The sequence below is a fragment of the Amblyomma maculatum genome, chromosome 3 (assembly GCF_055883805.1).
Source record: "Amblyomma maculatum isolate TAMU_Amacu chromosome 3, ASM5588380v1, whole genome shotgun sequence".
NCBI classification, from domain to species: Eukaryota; Metazoa; Arthropoda; class Arachnida; order Ixodida; family Ixodidae; genus Amblyomma; species Amblyomma maculatum.
Window position 1 is genome coordinate 122,219,064 of NC_139346.1, and position 14,989 is coordinate 122,234,052.

The following is a 14,989-nucleotide window of genomic DNA, read 5'->3' on the forward strand; positions in this document are numbered from 1 at the left end:
AATGATGGATGCGCCACCAAGACGTCTATGCGGGTTCCCGCGAGACAAAGAGAGAGAGCTTCTGGATCTAGCCGGCAACGAGAGCGGTCGTCTCCCGCTGCCTCTCCTGGCAAATGCCGGGGGATAGCGGGCACGGAGTATGCTGCGCACACGGGAGGACCCGTCGTGCACGACCGCCCTTCTTCTGGTTCCCAACGGCGAAGCGACCGGTAAATACTCTGCATGCTCTCGCAGCCTCCCGTGGCAAACTCCGTGGTATGGCTTCGTCCGAAGAATGCGGCGCACACGGGAGATCCCGGCCGCCATATTCACGGCGCGTTCAAATGTCCGCCGCAGAAATCGCACCCCCATTCCCCAGCCGGTGAGTCAAAAGCCCTTCTTACGTAGCCTTGCCCTTAAAAGGAAAACCTTGTTGATGTATAGCTAGCCAGCATGCTCTGTATTATTTGCAAGTGCAATAAATAGCATTCGAGTAGTAACTATGTGTCGTCCCCGTCCTTTGTCCTCTTTATTCCCCTCCGCGGGTCGCTAGCGAGGGCGTTGCACCTGCGGAGTAGGTAAAGCCCCTCAATAAACTAAAAGTAGCGCCATCTCCTCTCTCCTCCTCCGGCGGCACCGCTCCTCCTCTCGCATTTCGACCGTGGCTCCACCTACGGGGTGCGCGACTAGCGCGCGCTCTCCGGAGCAGGCGCCCTTCACAGCCGTCTCGATCAGCGCCGCGCGCGAGCCGATCGAGGCGGCCGTGCGCCGAGTCTCACCAGAGCCTTGCATTTTGTCGCAATGTGTTCAGGTTAAAATATTGCTCACTGCTGAAACATAATTACCGAATGTTGACAGGGATTTCCCGCCAGAATAGTTTCAGCTGTGAGTGTCATACACCACATATACGCGATTTCGGCGTTGGTTCAACTCGCCGTCATCTCCGTGTGTCCGTAGTTCGTCACATTTGGCCACTCAGCGGCATTCTTTATAAAATTTGTAACTAGGCGGCGGACAGGAACAATTTTGGAACAGTCTGTGTATGGTTTCTTCGCAGCGTTGACTGGATTGCGAGCTGCCGGTAAACTTGAGAAGTGTGGCAGCAGCTGTCTTCCATGTATTTTCAACTTCAGCTGCAGATCAAATTAACTATAGGCGGCGGAAGCTGCAGTCTGTGTGGAGTCTTTGCAGCTTTGATTCACTTGTGAGCTACCGGTAAACTTAGGGAGGGAGGTAGCAGTTATTTTTTTTTATATTTGGCTTTGAGACGGTGCCGTGTTCAGCTGCCATGGTGTGTCACCATACGTACACGATTTTGGCGTCGATTTAACTCGCCTTCACCTCCTTGAGTCCGTCAGCCGTTGACAAAAGTGCGCAACATGCTTGAAAAAAAATTAACTAGGCTGCGGAAGCTGCAGTCTGTGTGGTTTCTTTGCAGGTTGGACTGAATTGTAAGCTACCATGAAACTTGAGAAGCGTGGTAGCAGTTTTTTATATTTTGCGCTGAAACGGTTCCGTTTTCAACTGTCAGTGCGTGACACCATTTGTACGCGATGTCTGCGTTGGTTGAACTCGCCTTCACCACCGTGCTTCTATCAGTCGCCGGCCAAAGAGCGCAACATGCTTGAAAAAAAAAAAAATTAAATAGCCAGCGGGAACGATTTAGTAGCAGTCCGCGTGGCAGCAAAACACACGGCGATATGTGCCGCGCGCACGCCGCCCGCCCCGCTGGAAAGGAGGAAGCTGCACGCCCAGCAGAAAAAAAAGCGCGCGCGCGCACGTGACGGCGCTCGGCCAATGAGAGGGTCGAACGACGAAGGAGAGCGCAGGAGAGGAGGCGGGCGGCAAACTTCACATGTTGGCGCTACTTTTAGTTTATTGAGGGGCTTTAGGAGTAGGAGCGGGGCGGAAGACTGTCCCCCTCATATCGCCCACAATGGTGCCTCAACGTGGATCTCTCGTGCAGAACCACTTGAGTTAGTTACCCCTTCCTAGGAACAAAGGACGATAGTCAGTTCGTGGCGTGGAGTGCCTGCCCGGACTTTTAACATTAGGCCTGACCCGACATCGCTATGCTAGCAAGGCTAATATGCTTTCTTGACGGCGAGGTGAGAGGAGTTGCAGCGAGAACAAATGGTCGTGCATGTATTCGTGTGTGTGTGTGTGCATTTATGTGTGCCGAGGCGTTCGTGAGGTGGAGCCACGAGGTCCGTACACGGAGCGCGAGACCGAGCCGTCCACGGAGAACAGCACGCCGGAAGCGAGTGAGTGCCTCAGCCGGGACGGTGGCCCTACTTTTCTTGTATATAGTTGTAACTTGTAAATATTCCCTCTTCTGTCTCTTTGGCTCTGGGAGCCAGGTACCGCAATCGGCTGACTGGTATTGTAGCCGTGATTGCCGGAAAGCACTGGGGCGCTCCGACACCGCTGGACGCGGTGGGCGCCGTTCACTCAGAAATTGCCTTTGGATGGCAGCGAGCGAGTAGGGTCACCCTGGGTTCCTTGGCGGATATGCACGTCCTCGCAGCGGTGTGTTCTAGCTATTGTCCTTAGCGCTAGAGCGAGTAGGCTTAAGGCTCTTTTTGGGAGCTGCCTGTCGCACATCGGAGGACAGGCTAACCGTGGCATACAGCATGCACAAATGCATTTTGCTTGTTATATATTAACCTCGCTGTAACTGAACATCTCGCTGAATTAGAGAAAGCTAACTTTGTTCAAATGAACTTGGTATTTTTGGGCTGAGAAGGCAAATCGGAAATTTCGTGGAACCAGATTATTATGCCGGCAAACGGACTGCGGATGCCCGTGCTTCGTTCGGATTAACGGAACGCAGTGCAGTGCCGGATAAAATTGTTTGGCACTCGCATTGGCCCGCACTTTACCAAATGGTCATTTTGCTCAATTTATTGACCCTTTTTGGAGATCCGGAGGGTTGTGCAGATATCAAGTGAAGCCGCCTGGACCTGCTGCCGTTATTTACATTCCTGACTGCTGCCCTGCGGCCGTGAATCACAGAAGCTCGGAGTCTCACGGAACCAGTCCGGCTTGACGGGAGAGGAGGCCAACCCCTAACCTGCCAACAAAGGCGCGCCAGCGGGAACACCACCCTCCCATCACGCTGGCTTCTGGGACCTGCCGATGGACAGCGGGGGGCCCCTTCACCTTGCTGCTCGTCGGATGACACCAACGTTTGCTTTGCACTAGTGTCTTGCCTGTGCGAGCTGCCCTGCGGTCGTCATTGCAAGCCTCGTGACGACCCCGCGGGTGGCATCCAAGGAGCAGCTTAGGTGAACATTTAAGGAGGAAGGGGTGTGGAAAACCAGTTTCCTCCACCTTCGTCGCGTCCGGTCACAACCACTCAACACCACCTAGACGACCAGGTGGTGTTGTACCACTCCGGCGAGCGTCGTGGCAGCGCCGGCTGGGAGAGGAGGTAAATGCCTCCCCTTGGGGGAAGGAGAATCAACGATGGATGTGCCACCAAGACGTCTATGCGGGCTCCCGCGAGACAAAGAGAGAGAGCTTCTGGATCCAGCCGGCAACGAGAGCGGTCGTCTCCCGCCGCCTCTCCCGGCAAATGCCGGGGATAGCGGGCACGGAGTACGCTGCGCACACGGGAGGACCCGTCGTACACGACCGCCCATCTTCTGGTTCCCAACGGCGAAGCGACCGGCTAATACCGCACGCTCTCGCTGCCTCCCGCGGCAAACGCCGTGGTATGGCTTTGTCCGAAGAATGCGGTGCGCACGGGAGATCCCGGTCGCCATATTCACGATGCGTGCAAATGTCCGCCGCCGAAGTCGCACCCCCCTTCCCCAGCCGGTGAGTCACAAGTCCTTCTTACGTAGCCTTGCCCTTCCAAGGAAAACCATGCTGATGTATAGCTAGCCGGCATGCTCTGTATTATTTGCAAGTGCAATAAATAGCATTGGAGTATTAACTATGTGTCATCCCCGTCCTTTGTCCCTTTGTTCCCTCCGCGGGTCGCCAGCGAGGACGTTGCACCTGTGGAGTAGGAGCGGGGTGGAATACCGTCCCCCTTTAAACCTCCACACTATCTGCTAAGTTTTTCATTACTAGGATCAGTATTTTAGTCACAGTGCCATTTCTATAATCGATGCTGCCTGAATTTGGGCCGAAAACGGCCGCCGAAACGGTCATTTTCCACGAGGCGTAGCTCCCATTTCGTGCGCGGCACCGGAGCCATCTTAGTCTCATTCGAAAGAGCCGCCTTTCGTCTTCAAAATGCCACCCCTGCTGTTTTCATTTGCCCATTGATCGCATAAAAAATAGCAAAAAAAACCTGGCATTCTCCGAAATCTTACCACCTGACATCCACTGCCGGCTTGCCTGCCCTGCTTCGAGTTGCCGGCCATACGATGAGCTGCGTGCTGCCGTCCTGGCGTACTTCAGTGAAAGCTACTGCCCGCTGCCGCTCCATGACGCGGTAGACCCGCTTTCATCGCCGCCAGCACCCACAACCTCACCAGCATCACTCTCGTCTACGACTGCATCCTCGGGGCACAGCACGCCGCAGCTGTCTCCAGCCAGCTCCCTGCCACTCCTGCCTAGCGCATCCGGCCTGGCTACTCTCCCGCTTTTCCAAGCCCCTATCAGGCAGCAACAACATGTCAGCTTATGCCTACCACAAATGACCCATGCGTACGTACATCACAGTCCACAGCCGCTGTCTTCATCACGGTTAATGTTGCCCTCTCGTGCTGCAAGCTTAGGACGGTATATAGCTTTCCGTCACGTCCCATCCCCAAAACTGGCTCGCCGCAGTGCTTTGCAGCATTCATTCGGCCAGTTCGTTGTGAGCACAAAGCCTGCATTCAGCGCTGTCGCATGCACCACCGACACCCTGGTGAACTTACCACAACTAGCCCGCCCCATTCAAGATCAGTCTTTGTCAGCCGACCTTCGCAGCAGGCGGAAGCGACTCAGCGTACCAAACTTCCACGAGAGACACAGCCTGCTCAATTGCATCAGATCTTGGATACGCGCGAAGCGTCCTAACTTTTCCAGTCACAACTTTAGTTCTGACAAGCGGAGGATTCAAGGTGCTGCCGCACGCTCAACAGTCCCACTTCCTCTACCGCTACATTTTACTCAGCCGCGACCTCCTGAACAGCCATTGATGAAACCTGCTTGCCCCTTCGGCTACGACTTGGACACGAACTTAACATGTACTTATGTGTAAGCCTTCTTGATAGTTTTTTTTTTAGAGCAGTGCCTTTTGCTTCGACTGCAAGTTTCTTTTCCTTTTTCTTTTTTTTTCGACCAATCGTCTAGGGGAGGAGGCCTGTAGCGACTCGCGTGGCATGCGTCCGGCACGCGCCGAAGAGAAGGAAGCAGCGCCGGCACGAGAGCTAAGGAACGCTCACGACCTTCGCCTCAGCCGGACGCTGCCGTCGTCACCTCTTCAGCTTCTCCTCAAATAAATGCGGCCGCGGTCGCCCCTGCCTGGCTATCTCTACAGGTGTTTTGCTGGGTGGGATGTCACGGTTGTTTATGGTAACTTTGCACATGATGGCTTTCTCTGTGTAAATTCTGGCCTGCATTTTAATTAAAATTTAGTTAGTAGTTCAGTGCTTGTCCTACCACCCATGTGCCTTCTCTTGTCTCAGTTTCTTTTGCGCTGCCACTTTCTCCAAAGGAACACTCTCAACCACATGGTACACCGCAGAAGTGTGCAACCTCTTCGAAGAACCGATGAGTACCCACTACGTTTTGCTTTCCCGGTCAGCAAAGAGGTCCTCTCACGAACAGCCACATCATTTTAGGCAACAGAAAAAATTTGCTCCCATTAATTCACAAGCAGCCCCGCACAGTGCCGAAATCCTCAAACACCCAAATCGAGCTAACGATGGAATTAGGGTCCTGCCATTGGCGATAGCCACAGCCACTTGCCACACCCAATGGCTAACCACTGCTAATAAGCCAATGGTCCAGTCACTTCCCATATGGACCCTTGAAATCTGTGACGTTGTTGTTCGAACAATGCCCAAGAACCAAATGGATCCGAAACGAAAATTGGAAGCTCACGGAATAACGACCCCAGGACTCGTATATGGCCCTCAGCCTCGTATGAGCCTTGTGTGTAACATGTAGGAGTGGGTGAATAGTACTTGCTCAACACCAAATTGAATATCAATAACATATATTAAATGTGATTTGAGCAGTGTAGCCGAAAACTGAACACAATATGTATTAAAGTGCGACAGAACATATTTCGATACAATTCGAAATATTTGCTATTTTAAGGCGAGCAAGTGAAAGCAGACAAGTTCCAGGGTTAGTGATTTTGCTAAGTTGTATAACACAGCTGCACTGAACTGTAATTCATGCAGTTACAGCTAACGAAAAAAAAAAAAAAGTATCAATACCGAACTCCACTTAGAAGAATGCCGTCATGCCACACGTACCAGAAACTGGACGACCCTGGAATGATTTTAACCACCTCAAATTTTTCAAGGCGTACCGACGTTACAAGTAAACGGGTGCCTTGTATCTCGCCTCCATCAAAACATCACCACAATGGTCGGGATGGAACCCATGGCCTTTGGCTCAAAAGTTGAGTGCCCTAACCACTTGGCCACTATGAAGCGCCACAAACGGAGAAATTACTTTAGCTAGAGATAGGCCTTTAAGAATGAGCAGCGTTGCAGGGTTTACTAAACCTGGTTAGGCCTTGCAGCATCACAAGAGCATTATAGACAGCACAAAATCTCTCCCACCTCCCAATCTCACCTTCATCAGCTAAACCAATAGCAGCAGCATGCTGTGAAGCTTTGCACATCGCTTCTTGTACGGAACTACAGCTTTTCTTCATAGCAATTATTTGGAAACTTCAGATGAATAGTTTAAATAGTTTATATTCAGCCAGCCCTATTTGACCCCTTACCGAAACTGAACAGCAGGATGTCTGAATGCGATACATTGTTTCCCATTTTTGGAGACCCCTAGAAATGCACCACCCCACTGACACACAGCTGTGAGCACAGAGCATCAGCTAGTTGTACTTGCCTGGTGGGTTCCTCCACTGCAGAGCTGCTTTAGGTGGTTATTCGAACACCTGCTGACAGGCAGCCCCTGATCCTTTGCCGCATTCAGTATCTCCAGCAGCAAGGGACTGCGCTGCAGCACCTCGGAGCTCGAAACTTTTCCTTCGCCGACATAGAGTTCATACAGAACACGCCGGCGTGCACGTAGTGCAAGTAGCACAGGGTGCAGGCCAAACACACGCTCGTCACCCAGGTTGGCCTTTGGCTGTTGATTTGGTGGCTCCCGATGCTTCTTTATGGCTTTCGGAAATGGCCTGGAAAAACCAACACGTGAAAATGAGTATGGCACTGGGCCTCTAAACCATTTTTTTTTCTATTTCATGTTTATAAACAAGCGTCATGTTTGTAAACAACAGTGACACTGCAATCGGCAGTGCCATAGGGTTAGGCAACAACGCAGCGTGCCTACACTATGCCAAGCGACGCTGCCTTCAAAACCAGTTCGCGCGTGCAAATATTCTGAAGCGTAAGCTTTGCTTGTGCATAGAAATAGTTTGGTTTATGCCTGGAGAATAGTTCAGTACTTTTTCAGCCGATTGCTGCTAGAATTACCTGGTGAAGAGCTGCACTGGCTTCAACAGCACCGCGGCTACAGTGGGTGATTGTAGTGAATGATTAAGTTAAATGAAAACAAGAAAGCACAATGTGCAAGAAAAACTAATAATCAACACTGTTCAACTTCCGGGCCAATTGCTAGCGCATGCAAGGAGGATGACGATGAATGACTAGAAGTGTGTTTTTTTTTACGACAACTCTTTTGATGGCCTTTATGCAGCTCCAAGCACCTTCACTCTAAAGAACATTACCGGCAACTACAGTGAACTAGAAATCCTATTTCTAGCTCTCTGTACAGGCAACTTAAAGTCACAGAATTTCACTGAATACAAAGATATCAATCTTTTTGTTCTTTGTAACATTCGCCTAGTCCACTGCTAACTTGCTTTATTCTGCTCGATAACAAAGACGTTCACAGGTATTACATGAAGGCCTTTAAGAATGCTCTCATTTTGTTCTCTTTGCTCTATAGGAGAGGTGCATGAGCGCAAATGCAACATTCTCCACGACCGCTTGCAGCGAAATTTATGCAATCTGCAGAGATTTTACTTGGAAAATATTTATTCAAATATGTGTCCTCTTATTCTGCTTATTTTGCTCCCCTCATAGCTGACTGACTGTACTTTGGGCCATTAAACAGCATATACGATAAATATCCTGCTCGATCAGAGCTAGATTGTATACGTGGATATTTAATTCATTCGTCAGGTTCTTAATGACCTCATAAAAGAAAAATTAATAATTTGAGAAATAACGCTGCGTGACTTCATCGGAATCCTAAGGATGCTTAGTCGTTTTCTAAGACCGGTGATGAACAGTCACTCGATCACTGCAACTCGCGGAAGTGAAAACAAGCAAAAGCTACTTCACAAGTCCAAGCCTGTTCTGGCAATATCGTGCTGGATTAACTGCTCAAGCTTTTAACTGCAGTTACCTTCGAAGCAGCTTCGGTGTACTTTTCTGTATAAACGTACGAGCGGACATTAGTACAGAAGATTAATGGGATCTCACAGCACAGCTTCCCTGTGTTCGATTAAGATATTATGCACATGAAATATCGTGTCTAAGCTTCTTACGACTTGATAGTATACAGACATGCCCCATTAATATGGACTAACCGAATTATGGACAGTTTTCAGGGGACGAAAGATTTTCAGTGTATTTATGCCTCGTTAATACGGAAACTCTCTGTCTGGACAATGGACAGGGGAAGAATGCACACGGCCCACTTGGGCCCATGTATTTTTGTCTCAGTAATATGGACAGTGCTTGAAAAAAAGCAGAGGAGTCCAAACGCAAGTTAAAGAAGGGCACGCCGCCCGCGAACCTACGCGACAGCCGATCCGGCCGGATGCCTGGACGGTGAGAGTTAAGACACACTCACAAAGTAGGGCGACAAAGGAAAGGTGATGTACGAGCATGCAACCGAGACTGGGCGTCCCGTCCTGGACACATTTCCCTCTCATGCTCCTGGTTTTCGTCCCTGTTGCGCTGCCGAATTGCCACATTTTGCACCTCAGGTCCGCATGTCGGCTTCACTTTAAGTCAACGATGCGGCCTTGACAAGGTCCGAACTCTTCGTAGTCGGCTAGCAGTCGTTCTAAACCGTACTTCAGCTTGCAGTGTTTGTTTTATAGGAACACATAGAAACAGCGCCAAGACGATGGGATGTTCGAGAGCCTTCTGCATAGCAGCTTGCAAACTTGACTCCCTCACTTCCTTACGGAAACAGTACAAGGCAAAAAAAAAGAGTCAGAAGAACGGAAAGGCCGAAACATTAACTAGGCAAGAAAGTGCAAAGCATCAGGAGCCTGTAACCCTCAACTTGAGTCTCGATTTTGGCATGGCGGGAGTTAAACGCAAAAGAACAGAGGTGAACGTAGGCGTGAAGCAAGCAATCTGTGAATACAAGCGGCAAAAGCCATCTCAGTCAATCCAAGCCATGAGGGACTAGTATCGACAGCTCAGCTGTTTCCTCGCCTCAGAAGAATCTCAAGCAGCTACTTAGCGGCTAATTTGCTTAGTGACGACGTCATTTTGGAAGTGGCGGTGAGTAGAGAATCGGACGCTAATTCATCGGCCAGTGAAGAGTTCGTGCTTGAAAGGTCGACCAACACAAAGCCCACCATCACGCGTGTCATGGTACGCGAGTCGCTTCAGATTGCACCACAATTTTTCGACGACAACAATGATGAGGATAATGCACTCAAAATTGCCGGTGTTCTGTCAAATTTTGAGTCCAGTGCACACCGTTATCTACAAAAGCAGCCATTAATTACAATTCCTTTTTCTCAATAATATCCTTTTCGTTTTTATTCATGATTCGCTATTATGGATGACTCACTTTATGGACAGTTCTGGTCAGAAACCAAAGTGTCCATATTAACGAGGCATGACTGTATACAACATATCGTGCACGAGCTAAGAGAGTTTGTTATTCTACTATTCGTAATGTGGCCAAAAAGCAACCACAACAGTAAAGAGTTCCAAACGAACTGATCAAGTTTCAATGAAGAAGTGCAACGTGTATTAGCCACGAAGGAAATCCGTCGCCAAAAGGTCCAATTGTCACGCTCTAGACCGTTGCACTTCGCTCTCATCTTTTATCCGACTGCAAAAAAATGTGAAAGCAGGTGCCGTTTTCTTGCAGGAATATTAGGAATTGTGCTCGGAAACACAGCAAGTGCCAGGCATCGAATGCAGATTTATTTATTTATTTATTCCTCAGATGACCTTTTGCCTACACCACGAAAGTCACTGCTGTCGCCAGCACCACCTAATCTCCACTGGCGTCACGGGCTGACTCTTGTCAACAGACATTTTCACAAAAGTGGTCTCGGGCAGTGCCAATTCGGATATTGCAATATGCACGTAGCACACGGAAGGCCAAGGATTATCTGCCCCAAACCTGGCCAACAGTCCAGTGAAACCAGTTACTCAGAGGCTCGTGAAAAGGTCTATAATACTATCCATGAGGAGCGTGACTACAGGTGTGCACGGACTCGGGCCAGTCCAAAAGCCCGTACCCGGTCCATGGCCCGGGCCGCTCTGAAGCTCTATGCCTCGGGTGGGCCGGGCCGGACACATATATACAGATTGTCCTTAGCATTTACGAAAGCCAAATATGGCCATTATGGCCACGGTACACTAAGCATCTCATATGCCCAAAAGTGTTTTCCTGCCTCATTCCAAAGCCAGAATGTCAGAGTTTTCTCCTGCTCGTTAACCCATTTCATTATCCGTTTCGTAATTACCGCCCCGCTGTCGCCTTTCACGTCTTTGGTAATTTGCTGCTTGCTCCTGGCCTCGAGATAGCTTCGGGGGAAGCACTGCATAACACCAAAGCGTGCTGAAGTTGCCTCGCGATTGTTCAGCGCAGACAATGCAGCTGCGGCGCGCCTTGTCGGCCCTGTGAATGGTACATGGTGAGCGAGACGAGCCGTCGAGTACTCAGCCACGTAATTAACCCTTTAATAGTTCAAGACTGTGCGCTTTTAGAAAAGCAAGGAAGCTGAGTACACAAAATTTGCTCTTGTTGCTCAGAATTTTAGTCATTCCAGCCACAAGTCAGAGGCACAGAAGAAACTTCAGCACTGCCAGATTTATGATCCGGATTAAGGTTAAGCCGTGCCTGGATCTTAAGTCTGATCATAGGGCGAGGCCAGGCTAAGGCCCTTTCAGCGTCGGGCCGGGCCGGGCTTGGGCCTGTAGCGTAGGACCCGGGACGAGTTGGGCTCGGGCTCAGAATTTCGGTCCATGCACACCTTTAGGCGTGCAAAGTCATGAATGACAGACAAAGGTCAACGCAAAGTGTCGAAATATATGGGAAACCTGGGTTTCTTGGGAAGTGGCCGCTGCCTTTCAAGTTTTGCGTGTATGGACATAAGGTCGCCACTGACAGACTCCCAATCTTCTGGGTTCGATTGTTGCGAGTACCAAGCGCTCGCCACTGGCCGAGGCTTCAGGCGGTACGCCACCTTCAAAGTGCCTCTCATACAAACCTGCATAGAAAAGAAAAACAGACTTATCAGAGAAGGACACAACTGAGAAGGACACAAGATCAACCTGCGTCGTTAGCGCCAAAGACAAAACCACGTGGGGTTCAAAGCAGTGAGTTACAATCGCTCGGGGGACTCGGACACTGCGCAGAAAACAAGACTTGGAGGTAGGCACTTACAGCAAGAGGACATGACATCATGAAGGGCGTATAAATGGGTGTAAATTTGATAATCAAACACACGTCTTCGAAACGAACAACGAGAACGAGCTGAAGACCAAAACACACACACGCGTTCTGCCGCCGTTGTCTGTCGTTCGACCGCAGCGCCAGATGTGCACGGTGACAAACTACCGAAAGAAAAGAAGTATTTTCTAAAGGGAACTTACAATACAGACAAGATAAAGTAACTTTTGTGTAGTTATACTAATTAATAATACCGTATTTTTAATTCGCGACTGATATGTGCTGCATTCATCTCTCCCCCCGAGAGCTGGTACTAGTTTCACTTTCCCTTTGTTTTCTGCTCCTCTATCGACCGGCGCATGGAGGAGACCCTTTCAGTCGTCGTTACGTGCATTATGCGATAAAATGACGCAGAACGCAAGCATGCGCACCGTACCGTTATCGCGCCGCTATTGAAAGCTCGGCGATATCAAGCATGCAGTTATCGCACGTGAGTCTCAGTTCTTCGGGCAAGGAGCAGACAGCGGCGATGTCCAGCGCCGTGCGGGCCACCCGAGATGAGATTATCCTCGAAGACTTTGTGAGTACCGTAAATCTTGTGATTTCACATTCTATAATCGCTAGGATCACTATGACACTTTTGGTGTAGCACAATGACAGCATACGGCGCATGATTTCGGAACGCGCGCCCTTATGTCGCGCCTTGCAGGTGTCCCATCTGCGGTGTGCGCGTTGGCAGGTTGTGCGTCAAAGCGAAAGCAGCAAGTGGCGAGAGTGGCGCGAAAATTGAGCTCTACCAGCTGCCGGCATAGAGGTTCTTTCGAAATTTGCACTGACACTACATGGGTAAAGCGCATAGTTTAACTCACATGTCCTAACAAGTCATTATAAAATATCCGCAGTGCAATCTGGATTCTTCTTTTTTTCTTTTTTAAAAACGAGTGCAGAGACGCAATGCATGCTCATAATCTGAAGTCTGCGCGTTTCGTTATGTTGGGTCAACTGTCTATATATGCTTAGCTGGCAGTGGGGAATTGTTGAGATGATTATTCTTGATTATAAACAAATTTGAGCCTGGCCAGCTTGCAGCCAATGGATGCTAATTAATTTGTTCCACGTACCCGTGAATTCGAGCTGTATGTGCTGGAAGAATACGCGTGTTAATTTAACGGTGTGATAAATTTTGCTTCATGAAACAATTCAGTGCGCGTGAATATTTTGCGACAGGGACAGTGATTGTATGGGGTGCGACATATAACACGCACGCAGGCGTACCCCCCTGCACACATACTATAATTTGTGCGTGTATCATCTCGTTTAGAAGCTCGCGCGTTGTTTACTTGTCCCGTTACAGGCCGAAAACTTGGAGTCGGCGTTACCCGAAAATCCTGATCTGTGGAGAAATACGACTGCATTGTTACACAGTAAAGCGGAACATGTGACCCCAATTCGGTCTTCGTTTTACAGGATTGAAAAGCAGATAGTGCGTGATGGCAACAGGCGTGTCGATGCCTGCGAAAGAACATGCGTCAAACTATTCAGGTGGATTTAGCTTAAGTGTCCTCCATGTCTTCAACGTCAAAGAAAGAAAGTGGAGAAGAAGGGTTAATTGTGGAGTGTGGGTGAGAGGATGGCGGTGCAATGTGAAGGTGTTCCCCTAGAGTATCAGGTAGGAACAATTAATAGTCACAGCAACAGAGGTCTTTACTGAGCGGAACAGGAGTCCACCAAGCAACCTAGCTCATCCCATAGATCGGTACTGTCCACACTCCGGTCGGAAATATTTTCTTCCCCGGTGACTGTGAGACTTCGCCCCTAGAACGCAAGGCCGCAAAATGTTTTTGAAAACGGTAACTAATAACGCAGTTACAGCCACCGCAATCACCCGATTCTGTCATGCTTCTCTCCTTCCGTTCCCTCGCAGAGGTATTTCACTCTCCTGCCCGAGGTCGTCTAGCCTCCGCAAGACAAATTCCCCTTCCTCCTCCGCGTTTGGCGGGAGGTGGGAAGTGGCACTCCGCGAGCGCGAAAAAAAAAAAAAAAAAAAAAAACGGCCGAGGGAGCGCGCGTCGCTGGTTTCAGTCTGGCCGTGGCGAGGGAATAGCGCGCAGCGAGCGCTAGACACCCATCCTTCTCCCGTCAGTCAGCGAGACGGACCAATGGACGTCGTTCGCGGTATGTACGTCATTACTGTGGCCCGTCGGGCCAGCGAAGGAAACGGGGAAGCTGGCTTCCCAAAGGAGAGCATGAGAGAGCTTTGAATTGTATTTTCGATGCTTTGCGGCGCGCGTGTCACTGTAGCATTTTGCACAGACTATCTCCGCTACCTGATCGAAACACTGGGCTCCTTTGCTTAAAAGGGCCTTCCCTGGACAGTGGCCCTTTAACACGCTCTCTCTCATCCGAACGGGTACATCCAGCGTTCAGAGACGATGCTCTGGATGTCCCAAAGAGATCCTGCAATTTTGACGCGAGGGCGCACGTTAAATCTCGGGTTCCAGAAAATCCTGCGTTGTGAGCGAAAATCACGAGTGTGGCTTTAGCTCGCAGGTGGTAGTTAGCTGGTGGCATGGCCGGGCGCTTATTGGTCGGATGGTTGTGTGACGTCACGATTCTTCCATATAGCATGCAGCAGCTACCAACTCGGATAGCTTCTTTGGAATGGGAAGCGAGCCCTCAGAGACTCCTGGGTTCCGAGTCACACTCAGACCACGCCGGCCTGCCCTCGTGTTGGATCGCGTCGCCCTCTCTGCATCTTTTCAAATTTTTGTCGGGACCGGTATATCACATTGTAGGGCGTGCACCATACGATATTCTAGTAATTAACTGCGCGCCTCACTCTTTCCGCATCCAACCGAAGCATCGACAAAGGGGCAATAAACTGCGCCCAGTGAAAATGATGCCCCCACCTACGTACTGATTCGTGATTACCGTGGTTAGAATTTCGAGCCGCGTGCGAACTCAGTTTTTGACTTGAAGACTCCCTACCAATTTCTTCTTCGTGTCCAGTCGCAGTTGCCTTCACAGAGCACTTTATGGTACAACCTCTTTCCTGCCTCACCTCCTCGTCCAGAATCACTGGCTAGGACTCCAAACATATGTCTATATATATTTGCCTCAAGGAAGAGGTATACTTGTTCAGAGTTATATAGTCGGACAAAAGGTATATATTCGGACAAAAAAAAAAATCGCTGTTTGTTGATCG

At 49.8% G+C, this 14,989-nt stretch overlaps 2 protein-coding genes across 7 annotated transcripts in view; one reads left to right on the forward strand and one right to left on the reverse strand.

Annotated features, from left to right (window-relative positions):
- Positions 1–11,917, reverse strand: part of LOC146195895 (rRNA methyltransferase 1, mitochondrial-like) — a 113,157-nt gene extending 101,240 nt beyond the window's left edge. For all 3 annotated transcript variants that reach the window (XR_014706052.1, XR_014706051.1, XM_084597939.1), the window contains exons 1-3: positions 11,779–11,917; positions 11,433–11,602; positions 7,009–7,300 (exon numbers count right to left, since the gene is read on the reverse strand). Coding sequence is in view for 1 of the 3 variants with exons in the window: in XM_084597939.1 (XP_084454065.1) it covers positions 7,009–7,300; positions 11,433–11,602; positions 11,779–11,799 (483 nt within the window). In the remaining 2 variants the exon portion in view is untranslated. The remainder of the gene's footprint in view (positions 1–7,008; positions 7,301–11,432; positions 11,603–11,778) is intronic.
- Positions 11,918–12,117: 200 nt separating this feature from the next.
- Positions 12,118–14,989, forward strand: part of LOC146195897 (cholesterol transporter ABCA5-like) — a 125,027-nt gene continuing 122,155 nt past the window's right edge. For all 4 annotated transcript variants that reach the window (XM_084597940.1, XM_084597941.1, XM_084597942.1 and 1 more), the window contains exon 1: positions 12,118–12,364. In XM_084597940.1, the coding sequence (XP_084454066.1) occupies positions 12,260–12,364 (105 nt within the window). In that variant the 5' untranslated portion in view covers positions 12,118–12,259. The remainder of the gene's footprint in view (positions 12,365–14,989) is intronic.